Source organism: Chlorocebus sabaeus, chromosome X, assembly GCF_047675955.1.
Source record: "Chlorocebus sabaeus isolate Y175 chromosome X, mChlSab1.0.hap1, whole genome shotgun sequence".
Lineage (NCBI taxonomy): Eukaryota > Metazoa > Chordata > Mammalia > Primates > Cercopithecidae > Chlorocebus > Chlorocebus sabaeus.
Genome location: NC_132933.1, coordinates 111,148,122 through 111,163,249, shown reverse-complemented (window position 1 = coordinate 111,163,249; position 15,128 = coordinate 111,148,122). Strand labels below are relative to the sequence as shown.

Genomic DNA, 15,128 nt, shown 5'->3' with positions numbered 1-15,128 from the left:
ACCCTGGGAATAATCAGAGCGACCATGGCCAGTCCCAGCCATCCTGAGAAGGTTCTTTCCCTTTAGCTAGACGAAGACTAGCCAATTCTGGAGAATTAATGTTCAATCTTCGGGAAGATGCCTGTCTTTTGGTTCAATAATTTGCTCATAGATGATGGGGGAAAACCACAGTAGAAAGAATGTAGAGGAATGCTCTTTTATTTCATGTAAATCAGTAGAAGGTAAAAAGGACTGGAGTTAATCTTTAATATATACCAACTTCCTAAAAATCCTTGTTTTTGCTGATACTTCTTCAGTGACCATTTGACTTTTAGGACTTAGACCACAAAATTTTAAGAAAAGGAAACAAATTAGCAAACTAAATTAAATGGCAGTTTGAGATATTTTGGACAAATACTTAAATGTTATATATTTTGACAATACGATAAAACCTTCCTACCTAGAATCTCAGAGGGAGAATTGTTCTGAATAGCTACATTTGAAAATACATTGTGATTTGAATCTTTATGCACACAATCCTTTTCGCTTTAATCATTTTTTTGGAGATTCTATTTTCCCCAGGCTAGTCCCAAACTCCTGGGCTCAAGTGATCCTTCTGCCTTGGCCTCTCAAGTAGCTGAGATTACAGGTGTGAGTCACTGTGCCCGCCTTAGTTAAATAATGTTGTATGGCTTTCTACAATTTCCTGACTTCTTTTACACAGAATACTGCTCATAATTTAACCTTTTCTTGATGACTCAGAGTTGTCATTGTAGATATTGATTAAAGAACTATGCTATAGAACAGAAAGCACCCTCAGGAACTTCAGAGGCATGCAAGAGTTGATTTCTTTCATATTAAAAGGCTGTTGCGCTTTCCAAGTTTTGGTGTCTGCTCAGTATATATCATATATATTTTTGTTAGACTTTTATTTCTTTTCTCTCACTATGCTTTAGTTCTGCGTTCTCCTAATTTGTAGCTTTTATAATCTCCTATTAAACAGAACCTGACTAGCAACCAGATTCCTTCTTTTTTTTTTTTTTTTTGAGACGGAGTCTCGTTCTGTCGCCCAGGCTGGAGTGCAGTGGCCGGATCTCAGCTCACTGCAAGCTCCGCCTCCCGGGTTCATGCCATTCTCCTGCCTCAGCCTCCCGAGTAGCTGGGACTACAGGCGCCCGCCACCTCGCCCGGCTAGTTTTTTTGTAGTTTTAATAGAGACGGGGTTTCAACGTGTTAGCCAGGATGGTCTTGATCTTCTGACCTCGTGATCCGCCCATCTCGGCCTCCCAAAGTGCTGGGATTACAGGCTTGAGCCACCGCGCCCGGCCCAGATTCCTTCATTTAATAGCAATTTCCTAAGTGCTTGCTAGGTCCTAGATACCCTCAGCTACAGTCCCCCTTACTCTTACAAATCACAGTCTTTGATGTAAGTCCCTGCATCCAATGCTACATGAAGGTATGTAGCCCAGATAGTTATGGGAATATAGAAGAGAAGGAATAGGGCTTTCCAACTCAGGATGGTGAAGATAAGCCTGCTTTAAAGAGGAGACAATTGTTAGCTCAGCCTTCCAGAACAATAGGAGTTAACCAGATAGATAAAATGACAAAAGGCACTCCAACTAGAAGGAATAGCATGTGCAACGTATGAAGGAACACGAATCTATACAACTTTTTAAAACATGGGAGCAAGTCAGCCTTAGTGTCTTTAGGTGCTCAATTGTGAGGAGCATGAGTGGATTTTTAAGGGTAGGAATAATTTTGCTGCTATTATAGTTATTTTCTAGGTTTCTAGTTGTATTCTGGATAAGTAAGTTTCCTAAATAGCTGAGTTTCAGGTAGGGGGAGAGTAAATATGTTTAAATGATTTTTATTATATGCAACATATAAATAAATGAATTCCTTTCTATTTGGAGGACTAGGGATTGGGATTTCAAACTGACAGGAAAATGGCTTTCTGCTTTAAAGTTGATAAATAATTAAATGATTGGCAGAATTTTTTTCTTTTTCTTTTTTTTTTTGAGATAGAGTCTTGCTCTGTTGCTCAGGCTGGAGGGCAGTGGCAGGATCTCAACTCACTGCAGCCTCTGCCTCCCGGGTTCAAGCGATCCTCCCGCATAGCTGGGGCAAAGACTCTTGCCACCATGCCTGGCTAATTTTTGCATCTTTTTGGAGAGATGGGGTTTCGCCATGTTGCCCAGGCTGGTCTTGAACTCCTGGGATCAATTTGTCCGCCACAGTCTCCCAAAGTGCTGGAATTAGAGGCGTGAGGCACTGTGCCCAACCTTAATTAGCAAAATTTCAAAAGTACCTTAAACAGCAGAAAAGCTTTTTCTAAGAGAAATAATTTATCTTTTATTCATATTCTATTTTTTTAAATGTAACATTCGGCTGGGCGTGGTGGCTCAAGCCTGTAATCCCAGCACTTTGGGAGGCCGAGATGGGTGGATCACGAGGTCAGCAGATCAAGACCATCCTGGCTAACACGGTGAAACCCCGTCTCTACCAAAAAATAAAAAAAAAACTAGCCGGGCGAGGTGGCGGGCGCCTGTAGTCCCAGCTACTCGGGAGGCTGAGGCAGGAGAATGGCGTGAACCCGGGAGGCGGAGCTTGCAGTGAGCCGAGATCGCACCACTGCACCTCCAGCCTGGGCGGCAGAGCGAGACTCTGTCTCAAAAAACAAAAAAACAAAAAAACAAAAAAACCCCGTAACATTCACAGTTATTTCAAGAATACAAAACAGGTGTGCTAAGAAATGACAATATTTTGACCATCAGGAAGTATTTTAATTCTAGAAGCATGGAGAAAAATAAATTTTGAATACTGACACACCACGGGGTGGTGGGGGTGGGGGTTCAAAATTAGCTTTAAAAATAAACAATTTAGGTGAAAGGTTCATGGACTTTAGAAAAAGATTAATATGGAGAAAATGTCCAGGTAAATGTAATGCATCTATTTTTCCCCTTCAATCAAGATGTACAATAAAATACGAAGCCCATGACATTCTGAATACTAACAGGATGTAGATCCAGAGCAACAGAAACAAAGTAATTATATATGGCCAGTATATAACATATAAAATAAATTCATTTCATTTCATCCCATTAACCTTGGGAATATAATCATCAGAAATTATTTGTTATAATTACATAGTCTTAACATAGAAATTATCTGTATAAGTACCAGAATTGAGAGAGTCAGCTTAACAGCAACAATTGTTTAAAAAATAATTTAGGATTTTCACTTGATTACAAGATCAATATGAACCATCAGTGCTATGTAGTTGTCCAAAAAGCTAATGCAATTTGGGAAACCTGAGAGAAATTTAAGGCCCAGAACACAAAAAAGTGATAGCCCAATGCTATTGTCCACTGATCAGCTGTACTGTACCACCAGTAGTTACAGTGTTCAGTTCAGGCCCTGTACTTTGCCGATACTGAAGAGATTTTGAACCAGTTTATATGAAGAATGGCCAAATCACCATAGGGAAGTTAACTTGGATAAGACCTAGGTGGACATGGTAGTTGTCTACAAACAGATGAACGGTTACCATATGGAAGGATGAAAATTGTTCAGAGTGGTTTCAAAAGTCAGGATTAGGATGACTGGGTAGAAGTTACAGAAAGATGCAAAGATGAGCTTTTTAATACTTAAGGAGTTGTCCAAAAATTAAATGAACTGTCCTGGGATGTAGTGACTACTTTGCTCTCTGAGTTTAATACTAGAACTCAATCTTTTCTTGGGAATATTATGGAAGAATTCAATCATTAGATATAAGACTGGAGAAGTTGAGGCCCTTTGGAGTGCTGAGATTCTATGATTAAACTGTGCCTTACCCTTTGGTCAGTCTTCCAATCACTATCAGAAAGTTTTAAATTAGGGGAAAAAATTAGCATTCTTTGAAACTATACTCAGCTTGCAGTTTTGCACATTATTGGAAATGATTAACTGGAAAAGAATGTGAAACTAAAAGAAAATTTGAATGTAATTTAATTTTAGAAGGCAATGTCGTGAAAAAATTATTTAAAGAATACAACTATGGGCTGGGTGCAGTGGCTCACACCTGTAATCCCAGCACTTTGGGAGGTTGAGGCAGGAGGATTGCTTAAGCCCAGGAGTTTGAAACCAGCCTGGGCAATGTAGTGAGACCTTGCCTCTACTAAAAATAAAAAAAGTTTGCCAGGTATGGTGGCATATGCCTATGATCCTAGCTACTTGGGAGGTTGAGGTGGGAGGATCACTTGAGCCTGGAAGGTCAAGGGTGCAGTGCAGGGTGCCATGATCATGCCACTGTGTGCTCCAGCCTGGGTGACAGAGCAAGACCTTGTCCGGAATAAAAAAAAAAATTACAACTATGACCAATGGCTCATTTTTCTGAAGATGGTCTATGTTGTTACTGCTTGAAGTTCTAGCTATAATGAACTGAGTTATATGAAATGTGCTGTGTAAGATTATTTTTGATATTTACAATTTGTAACTTTTTTCTTTTTATTCTGGCATGGGAATTTAAAAATTATGTTTTGCTTTGGCTAATAATAAAATCAGTGTGCATTCATATCTGCTTATTCTTTGCTAATATACAGACTGATGGCTTGAGCAGGATTCTTTGATAAATGGAAAAAAGAAAACAGTATGAAATTAAAAATTAGCCATCAGTGTAAACCTGGAAGTGGCTAATCTACACATTTTAGATTTGACTTCATTTGGCCAGTTCAACTTTAAAAGGCACTATGCTTCAAACTTATTTTCTTTGAACACTGTTTTAAACTCTTACAGTCTTTTAAGTACTGGAGGTACAAAGAGAAAAGAGTCTATTCTTAAGGGACTAAAATTCTAGTTATGACTACAGTTATTAAATTCAAAACTATCTGATGATGCTTTTTGGGGGTTGGGGTGGTGTGGAATGAGGTATGAAACACTGAGGTTGAGCTAATATGTAGCTTGAAAATTTTATACCAGCCTGAAGTGACCAGGTTTTGAAGAAAAATTTTTTGTAAAGCAGTCTTACCTCCAGCTACAAGTCCAGACTCCCCTAATTGAATAGCTACCCCAAAGCCTCCAAGTTTAACAGGTGCCGAGTTTTCTTTTGAGGCGAGGAGAACACAGTGGGGCTGAAAAGAAAAACAGACGAACAAACAAACAAAAAACAAACCCGAAGATAAGGATTAATTGAAGATGAACAATTCAGTTTACATAAAACTAGATAACATGATAATAGAGAAACACTTTAAAAACTTTTGAATTATTTTGGATGCTTGAATTATTTGTCATGCCTGGCTGATTTCTCCAAATATATACCTGTTCCATCCAATGTTCTTTAGGAATTATTTGCTTGTAAGGTTAGAGTACAGTGCTAGGAATCACTAAGGAAGCATGGATGTTCAAGAAACACAGATACATTTTTTTGCCTTACTATGCAATATTGTCTTCCTTTGAGTGACAGTCTAGATTTCTTTAAGAAAAAATATATTTTACACTTCTTTCAAAAATGTTTCTTGAAACCTCTGATTTTACCTACAGAGCCATTGTATCTTGGTTTTCAGGGGATAGTCATGGCCCTTTCTTTCTCCAGCCTGCCCAGTCCTCTTTTCTTTGCTTTATTCATTCCACCCTTAAGTCAAGGAGTACTACATGGATGGGTCAGACTGAATGATTTTAATTAAGCCTTGTTCCCAGGGACTTCAACGCTCTTCCTGGGCATGTCTTCTCTGGACGTGCTTTTCCTCTCTGTGGGGGTGGGAGGTGAGAAAGAAGAAGGGGAAAGGAAACCACTTGCCTGATTCCTAGTCCAGAGCAAAGACATCCTCTCCCCAAGGGGTATCCTACTTGACCAGGGCTCCCTTATATCATATGTTTTGTGATAACAATGAGGGTTTCTTTGTAGCATGTTGTCCTCTGCATCTATTTCTTACTGGGACCTAGTTGGGGCTGGTGTAAGGAAAGAATTTCATCATGGAGCACTCTGGTCTCTGCTCAAATACTGTGCTCCCCAATATGACTAAAACTACATCTGACCGGCTCTCAAAACAGGGGCTAGTAAAAAAGGCAAGTCTCTTTAGTCATGGAAGACAAAAGGTTTTTAAAAATTATCTCCTATATTTTCTCATTCATAAAAGGACACAGTTTTAGTTAAGTTTTAGCCAACATAATAGGTATGAAAAAAAATGCAATCATACTGAGCTGGTACACCTGCATTTGATGATGACACACAGGTGGGAGGAATCCTTACTCTGCCCAATGAAAGCATCAGAATTCTACTTTGGAAGTTATTCTTTCTGTCCAAAGAAGTTTAAAGACTTTTACAATAGTCTAGCACAAAGAGAGATAAGCCAGGAAATATAAGTGTGTATGTGAGAGCCAGAGAAAGAAGGAAGGCAAGTATACAAATAAATAGTGAGCAAACCACAGCATGACACAGAGTAGCAAGAATAGTCTATGGGAGAGCAGGCAAACCTCTATAGAAATCAACTGATAGACTGCTGTCAGTTAGAACTTTCTGTTGGTTCAAAGAGAGAACAATGATAACAGACTAAGATGGCAATACCCCTAGCATGATTCTAGTACGGGATACAGCAAGTGAGCAAGCCTAGAAAAGAATGAACATGAAACAGAAGAAACAAATGCAAACTAGACTCCAACAGGGTCTTCTGGCCATGCCTGTGTAAGTGTTATCACCTTAGGAAGGAGTAGTAGAAGCTTAAATCAGAACTCCAAAGTATGTATACCCTTAATAGTGTGTTGATGATGTTTATGCTTAAGTTAATGTTACAAGGGAATCTATATAATTCTCCTCTGTGTAGATTCAGTCATTCTCAAATCCTTAAATAAGACAAGTTATAAAATTTGAACTTAATTAAGTTAAGTTAATTTATGTTTAAAAAGAGATGGGGTCTTGCTATGTTGCCTAGGCTGGTCTTGAACTCCTGGCCTCAAGTGATCCTCTCACCTTGGCCTCCCAAAGTGCCCAGATTACAGGCATGAGCCACTGTGCCTGGCCTAAAGAGTTGAATTTAAGAAAGAAAATAGAGCCATAGGCCGGGCGCGGTGACTCAAGCCTGTAATCCCAGCACTTTGGGAGGCCGAGACGGGCGGATCACGAGGTCAGGAGATCAAGACCATCCTGGCTAACATGGTGAAACCCCATGTCTACTAAAAAATACAAAAAAAAAAAAAAAAAAAAAAAACTAGCCGGGCGAGGTGGCGGCACCTGTAGTCCCAGCTACTTGGAAGGCTGAGGCAGGAGAATGGCATAAACCCGGGAGGCGGAGCTTGCAGTGAACTGAGATCCGGCCACTGCACTCCAGCCTGGGCGACAGAGCGAGACTCTGTCTCGAAACAAAACAAAACAAAACGAAAAAGAAAATAGAGCCAAAAATGCAAATTAATAGAATGTAAAGCCAGGTAGTATTACTGGTTAGGAAGTAAAATTAAGCTGGTAAGGAGGTGTTATAGGCATGGGGACTAGGGAACTGCTAGTTTAGTTAGGGTCAGAGAAGGCATCTCTAATGGGTAATATCTGAACAGAGACCAGAATGAAGTGAAAAAGCAAGCCACATGGAAGCAAGTTCCAGGTGAGAAGAACAGCCAATACAAAGGCCCACAGGAATAAGGAGGGTTGTTTGGAGAAGAAGAAAGAAGCCGGTGTGTCTGGAAAGGCATGAGAGCAAGGGGCAGAGTGGTGGGAAATGTGATCTGAGGGATGATCAAAGATATAGGGCCTTGAAACTGTGGTGAGAACTCTGGGTTTTATGTTGAGCGAGATGGGAAATCACCATAAGGTTTTGAAAAGGGGAGTACTGTCATCAGTTTTAGGTTTTAAAAGGATCACTCTGGCTGCTGTGTGAAGAGATTGTGAAGAAACGGAAAAAGGAGACCAATTAAGAGGCTACTGCAGTTGCCCAGGCAAGAGAAGATGGTGACTTGGACTAGACTAGAGTGACAGAAGCAGAGATGATGAGAAGTAGTCAAATTCAGTTTATGTTCTAAAGGTAAAGCTGACAGGAATTGCTATTGAATATGAGCGTGAGAGAAAGACACAAGTCAATTATAACAATTACGCTTCTGGTCTGAGCAACTGAGTGAAAATGAAGATGCCATTTACTGAAACGGGGAACACTGAGGGAGGGGTTTGTAAGGTGGATCAAGAATTTGGTTTCAGGTTGGGTGCGGTGGCTAACACCTGTAATCCTAGCACTTTGGGAAGCCAAGGCAGGAAGACTGCTTGAGCCCAGGAGTTTCAGACCAGCCTGGGCAACATGGCAAAATCCCAACTCTATTTTATAAAAAATGAAAAAAAAAAAAAAAAAAGAATTTGGTTTCATACATATTGAGTGTGAGATTTTATAAGATGAGATTAAGGGGAGTCTGGGGTTAGAGGTGTAAATTTGGGAATCAACAGTACATAGATGATATTTACAGCCAAGGTAATGAATGAAATTGCTTAGGAAGTCATAGAGAAGAGTCAGAGGATTGAGTCCTGGTGCACACCAATATTTGAAGGGTCAGAAGATGAAAAAATCTAGAAAAGAAAACAAGGTCTAGACAGTGAAGCAGGAGGAAAATCAGTTTGGTATCCTGAAATCGAGCAAAGAAACTTTTTCAGGTAGGAATGGTTAGTAGTAATCAATGTTACTAAGGTCATTTAAAATGAGAACTGAGAACTGACCATTAGATTTGGCAATTTGGAAGTCACTGGTGACCTTGATAAGAGTGGTTTTGGTGGCATGATGGAGGCAAAAATCCCCATTGGACTAGGTTCAGGAGAGAATGAGAGGAGATAATGTAGCGACAGTAAACACAGATATCTTTCACAGTCTTCCTGTAGTAAAAATGGAGAAATGGGATGTAGAAGAAAGTGTGAAGCTGAGGATGCTTCTTTTTAACATTTACAAATGGAGAAAATAGATTAATAAACTTCCATGTATCTATCACCCAGCTTTGGCAATTATTGACATTCTTTCAGCTCCTCCCCTGGCCCGCTGGGATGTATGGGCAGCTTGCCCATCTCCAGGCAAAAATAAAACAAAAATAAACAAATGAAAAACCCCAAAACAAAGACATTCTTTCATTTTTGCTTCACCTATCCCCAACTGTTTACTTTTTGTCCGCAGAAGTATTTTAACATAAATGTAATTTAACCTGTTAATAGTTCAGTATGTCTAACACAGGACTTAAAAATAATCATAATATCGGGCCGGGCGCAGTGGCTCACACCTGTAATCCCAGCACTTTGGGCGGCCGAGGCAGGCGGATCACAAGGTCAGGAGATCGAGACCATCCTGGCTAACACAGTGAAACCCCGTCTCTACTAAAAATACAAAAAAATTAGCCGGATGTGGTGGTGGGCACCTGTAGTCCCAGCTACTTGGGAGGCTGAGGCAGGAGAATGGCGTGAACCCGGGAGGTGGAGCTTGCAGTGAGCCGAGATTGTGCCACTGCACTCCAGCCTGGGTGACAGAGTGAGACTCCATCTCAAAAAAAAACACAAAAAAAACCCCCAAAAAACCCCCCAAAACCCATAATATCATTATTAAATCCAAAAAAATGAGCAATACTTCTTTAGTATCATCTAATACCCAGTCCACATTCAGTTTTCCTTGACTGTCTCAAAAATGTCTTTTCTCTACCAATAACTTGAAGAAGTAGAAGAGACTAAAAAAAGAAGAAAAGTCTTATTACGGTTGGTTAGTTCTTGACAGGATCCAAGGTCTATACATTGCATTTGATGACTATGTCTTGTGAGTGTCTCTTACTCTGTAACAGATCCCCTTCCTTATGCTTTTTCTTTTTCAATGTTCATGCCATTGATTTGTTAAGATACTAGGTAATTTTTCCTGTGGAATCCCCTACAATCTGTACTTGGCTAATGGTACCACATGGTATTATTTAATGTTCTTTACTCTCCTGTATTTCCTGTAAATTTGTAGTTAGATCTAGAATCTTGATTAGATTCAGATTCAATTTTAGTTTTATGCACTAATACTTCACAGGTGATATATCTATTGTATTGCATCAGGAAGAACATAGAACCTGGCTATCCTACTTTTAGTGACAGGATTGAGCAGTGGGTTCAGGTGTTGCCTGGCTGGCCCATCATTATAAGATTCACCATCAACTTTTCACTCAGTGATGTTAGTGGATGTTGATGCCTAGACCCATAATTAGAGGTTCCAAGATGGAGGTTTTCTTCAACATTTTGTTATGAAAACTATCAAACATATAGAAAATAGAAAGAATTATATTGTAAAGAGTCACCTAGATTCTACAATTAAATATTGTTACATTTGCTTTATCAAATGTCTCTTTATCCTTCTATCCATCTTACTTTTTACTACACCTTAGCACACATATCACTGAAATGTAATATTTGTTTAAAATTATGCCTCTACTTAAAAAAAAAATAGCCAGGTTTGGTGGTGTGCACCTGTGGTCCCAGTAAGTTGGGAGGCTGAGGAAGGAGGATCACTGGAGCCTGGGAGCTTAAGATTGCAGTGAACTGCAGTTGTGCCACTGCACCCCTGCCTGGGTGACAGCAAGACCCTGTCTCTTAAAACTTCTATAAAAAGTTAAAAAAAAGTAAAGTTATGTTTAAGGTAAAAAATGTATATACTGTGAAATGCACAAAAGCGTACCATTAGGGTTTTGATGAACTGCATACATTTGTGTAACCCAAATCCCTAAAAAAATTCATTGTCCCACAAACCTCCCTCTCTCATCCCCTTCCCATTCAATCTCTGCTGCCATCTCCCCCAGTGCAAACCACTACTCTGATATTTTTTCACCATAGGTTTGTTTTGCCTATATTAGACCTTGATAGACACAAAACCATAAGTATGTATTCTTTTATGTAAGGCTTCTATCACTCAGCATGTTCTGAGATTCATCCACTTTGTTGTGATCAGTAGTTCATTTCTTTTTACTATTGCATAAGTATTCCATTGTACGAATATATCAGTTTGTCCATTCTCCTGTTGACAGACATTTGGGCTATTTCTAGTTTTTGGATATTATGAATAAAGCTGTTATAATTTATTTCCAGAATACCAAGTTAGTTTCTAGGCAACCTCCAAAGGTGACTGATCAGGTTTTTCCTTTTTTTTTTTTTTTATGAACTTATAGATTTTTATATATTTAATGTGTTTTAATCAATTGCTGCCTTTACAAATTTTTGTGCTCAAATTGTCCCATTTTAGGCCAGTGGGAGCCCTTTTAAGTCAGTTCTTTTGTATTTTTGTAAGACTCCAGGAGTCTGATAACTTCCTTGCTTTCAGTCACAAGAGGATGTTCCAGGCTTGTCATGTCCATTTCTTGCCCAGATCTGGAATCAGCCATTTCTCTTAAGTAGCCCTGTTTCTTCTTTTTAGTGCGAAAAAGGATTTAAATCCATGATGTGGGCTGGGCGCGGTGGCTCATGCCTGTAATCCCAGCACTTTGGGAGGCCGAGGCGGGTGGATAACTTGAGGTCAGGAGTTCAAGACCAGGCCGGCCAACCTTGTCCCTACCAAAAATACAAAAATTAGCTGGCGTGGTGGCATGCACCTGTAGTCCCAGCTACTCGGGAGGCTGAGGCAGGAGAATCGCTTGAACCTGGGAGGCGGAGGTTGCAGTGAGCCAAGATCGCGCCACTGCACTCCAGCCTGGCGACAGAGCAAGACTCTGTCTCAAAAAAATAATAAAAATAAAAATAAAATAAAAAATATAAGTAAATCCATGATGTGGGTACTAGGCATATTATTTTTACTGGGTTATTATTACTTTGGCTTTTCAGTGGACAGTGCTGAAAAAAGAATGCATTTTTTTAGGAGAAAAATAAACCATGCCGGGTGTGGTGGCTCACGTCTGTAATCTCAGCAATTTGGGAGGCTGAGGTGGGAGGATCACCTGAGGTTGGGAGCTCAAAACCAGCCTGACCAACATGGAGAAACTCCATCTCTACTAAAAAACCAAAATTAGCTGGCTGCGGTGGTGCATGCCCGTAATCCCAGCTACTCAGGAGGCCGAGGCAGGAGAATTGCTTGAATCCGGGAGGCAGAGGTTGTGGTGAGCCAAGATCATGCCATTGCACTCTAGCTTGGGCAACAAGAGCGAAACTCTGTCTCAATAAATAAACAAATAAACAAACAAACAAACCAATCAACCAACCACAAGTTCATACTGGTATTTCTTCCTATTCAATTATAGCGTTTTTACTTTAATTCTTTGATTTGGCAAGTACAGTTGACCATTGAACATGGATTTGAATTGTGTGGGTCCACTTACGCATGGATTGTTTTCAATAAAATATATTGAATTTTTTTTTGGAGATTTGTAACAATTTGAAAAAAAACTCGTGGACCAACCATGTTGCCTAGAACTATTTTAAAAATTAAGAAAAAGGTGAAGGATGACTTCTGGAATAAAAAATTAAGAAAAAGCTGTATCATAAACGCATAAAATATATTTAGATACTAATTTATTATTTAGTACCATAAAAAGGTACACAAATCTATTATAAAGAGTTAAAATGTATCAAAGCTTACACCTACACAGACTGTAAATGGTGCCATTCACAGTCAAATGTGAACAAATGCAAAGATGCAATATTAAATCATAACCATAAAATTAACTGTAGTACGTATTATACTACCGTAATAATTTCACAGCTCCCTCCTATTGCTATTGCAGTGAGCTCAAGTCTTGCGAGTATTCACCTAATATGTTGTGTGATGCTACTTATCTCTGCTTGAGCAGTTCATCTCTCCAATAAATTGCGTTATCACAGTAAAAGTGTTCTCACAGTTCTCACATTATTTTCATTGTGTTTAGTGCAATACCCTAAACCATAGGATCCATACAAAGTGCCACTGGTGATGCTAGAAGTGCTCCTAAGAAACAGAGGAAAGTCATGACATTACAAGAAAAGGTAGGCTGTGGCTGAGGTCAGGAGTTCGAGACCAGCCTGGCCAACATGGTGAAACCCCATCTCTACTAAAAGTATAAAAATTAGCCGGGCATGGTGGCAGGTGCCTGTAAATCCCAGCTACTCAGTAGGCTGAGGTGGGAGAACTGCTTGAACCTGGGAGGTGGAGGTTGCAGTGAGCCGAGATCACGCCACTGCACTCCAGCCTGGGTGATAAGAGTGAGACTCCATCTCAAAAAAAAAAAAAAAGAAAAAAAGAAAAAGGTGAATTGCTTGATACGTACTGTAGACTGAGGTCTGCAACTGCAATTGGCTGCCATCTCAAGATAAATGAATCCAACATAAGGACCATTGTAATAAAAAAAAAAAAAGGAAATTCATGAAGCTGCTCCTGCAGCTACACCAGTAGGTGCTAAAATCTTGCACTTTTTGTGAAATACCTTTTTAAGTAGTACTGAAAATGCAGCTTTTATGTGGGTGCAGGATTGATATAAGAAAGGTATATCTATAGATTCTAACATAATTTGAGAAAAAGCGAAATGGCAACTTAAAGCAAAAAGAAGGTGAAGGGGTCAGGTGTGGTGGCTCATGCCTATAATCCCAGTACTTTGGGAGGCTGCGGTGGGCAGATTACTTGAGTCGAGGACTTTGAGACCAGCATGGGCAGCACGGTGAAACCTTATCTCTACTACAAATACAAAAATTAGCCCAGCATGGTAGCGCGTGCCTGTAGTTCCAGCTACTCAGGAGGCTGAGGCAGGAAAATTGCTTAAACCAAAGAGGCTGACACTACACTCTAGCCTGGGTGACAGAACGAGACTGTCTCAGGAAAAAAAAAAAAAAAAAGTGAAGGATCTAAAAGCTGGAGAATGCAATGATGGCAAAAGACGGTTTGATAATTTTTTTTTTTTTTTTTTTTTTTAAGAGACAGGGTCTCACTCTGTCACCCAGGCTGGAGTGCAGTGGTGCAATCATAGCTTACTGTAGCCTTGAACTCCTGGGCTCAAGCGATCCTCCTGCCTCAGTCACCACAGAAGCTGGCACTACAGGTGTGTGCCACCATGCCTAGCTAATTAAAAACTTTTTTTTTTTTTTTTTTTTTGGGTAGAGTGTCTCATTATGTTGCCCAGGGTCATCTCAAACTCCTGGCCTCAAGTGAGGCAGATAGGCTGACTCTACTGTTTTGTGCAAATGCAGCTGGAATTATATCACGACTATGCTTATTAGAGTTAGCGTATCCCTTCCTACCTTAAATCTTGGTGCTTGCTTCTGTTCCTTATTAATAGATATCTTTTGTGGCATTTTTTCCCCCCAGAATAGGGCACTTTTCATCCATATTAACAGCCTGTTCAGGCAGATATTGTTCCTCTTCAATAATTTTCTGAATGGCATCTGAGAACTCATCTGCTGCCTCTTTGTTGACAAAAACTGATCCTCCTGTTATGTTGACATTATTTAATTTTAATTTATTTTCACAGGTAGGGGTCTCACCCTGTTGCCCAGGCTGGAGCACAGTGGCTATTCACAGGCACAATCCCACTACTGATCAGCACAGGAGTTTTGACCTGCTCCGCTGACAACCTGGGCCAGTTCACACTCCTCCTTAAGCAAGTTGGTGGTACCCCCCTCCTGGGAGATCATATTGATGCCAAACTTCATGTGGACACCTAATTGGGATAATGCACCACATCCCAGAACTCCTGGGCTCAAGCGAACCTCTTGCCTCAGATTCCTGAGTAGCTGGGACTACAGGCATGTGCCACTGTATCCTGACATCTAGACTTTTTTTTTTTTTTTTTTTTTTTGAGATGGAGTCTTGCTCTGTCGCCCAGGCTGGAGTGCAGTGGCGCAATCTCGGCTCACTGCAAGCTCCGCCTCCCGGGTTTACGCCATTCTTCTGCCACAGTCACCCGAGTAGATGGGACTACAGGCGCCCGCCACCATGCCCGGCTAATTTTTTTGTATTTTTTGTAGAGACGGGGTTTCACCATGTTAGCCAGGATGGTCTCGATCTCCTGGCCTCGTGATCCTCCCGCCTCGGCTTCCAAAGTGCTGGGATGACAGGCTTGAGCCACCGCGCCTGGCCCGACATCTTGACATTTTAAAAGCCAAACCTCTTTCTATAATTATCAAACCGACTGGGAGTGGTGGCTCATGCCTATGATCCCAGTGCTTTGGAAGGTCGAGGTGGGAGGATCACTTGAGGCTCCCTTGATGCATATAACACAAAATATGTGTTAATCAACTATGTTAT

General features: G+C 40.3%; 1 protein-coding gene across 11 annotated transcripts in view; it reads right to left on the bottom strand.

Moving 5' to 3' along the window:
* Positions 1-15,128, bottom strand: part of CASK (calcium/calmodulin dependent serine protein kinase) — a 401,324-nt gene that overhangs the window by 146,257 nt on the left and 239,939 nt on the right. For all 11 annotated transcript variants that reach the window (XM_037992948.2, XM_037992954.2, XM_037992955.2 and 8 more), the window contains exon 6: positions 4,985-5,087. In XM_037992948.2, coding sequence (XP_037848876.1) covers positions 4,985-5,087 — 103 coding nt within the window. The remainder of the gene's footprint in view (positions 1-4,984; positions 5,088-15,128) is intronic.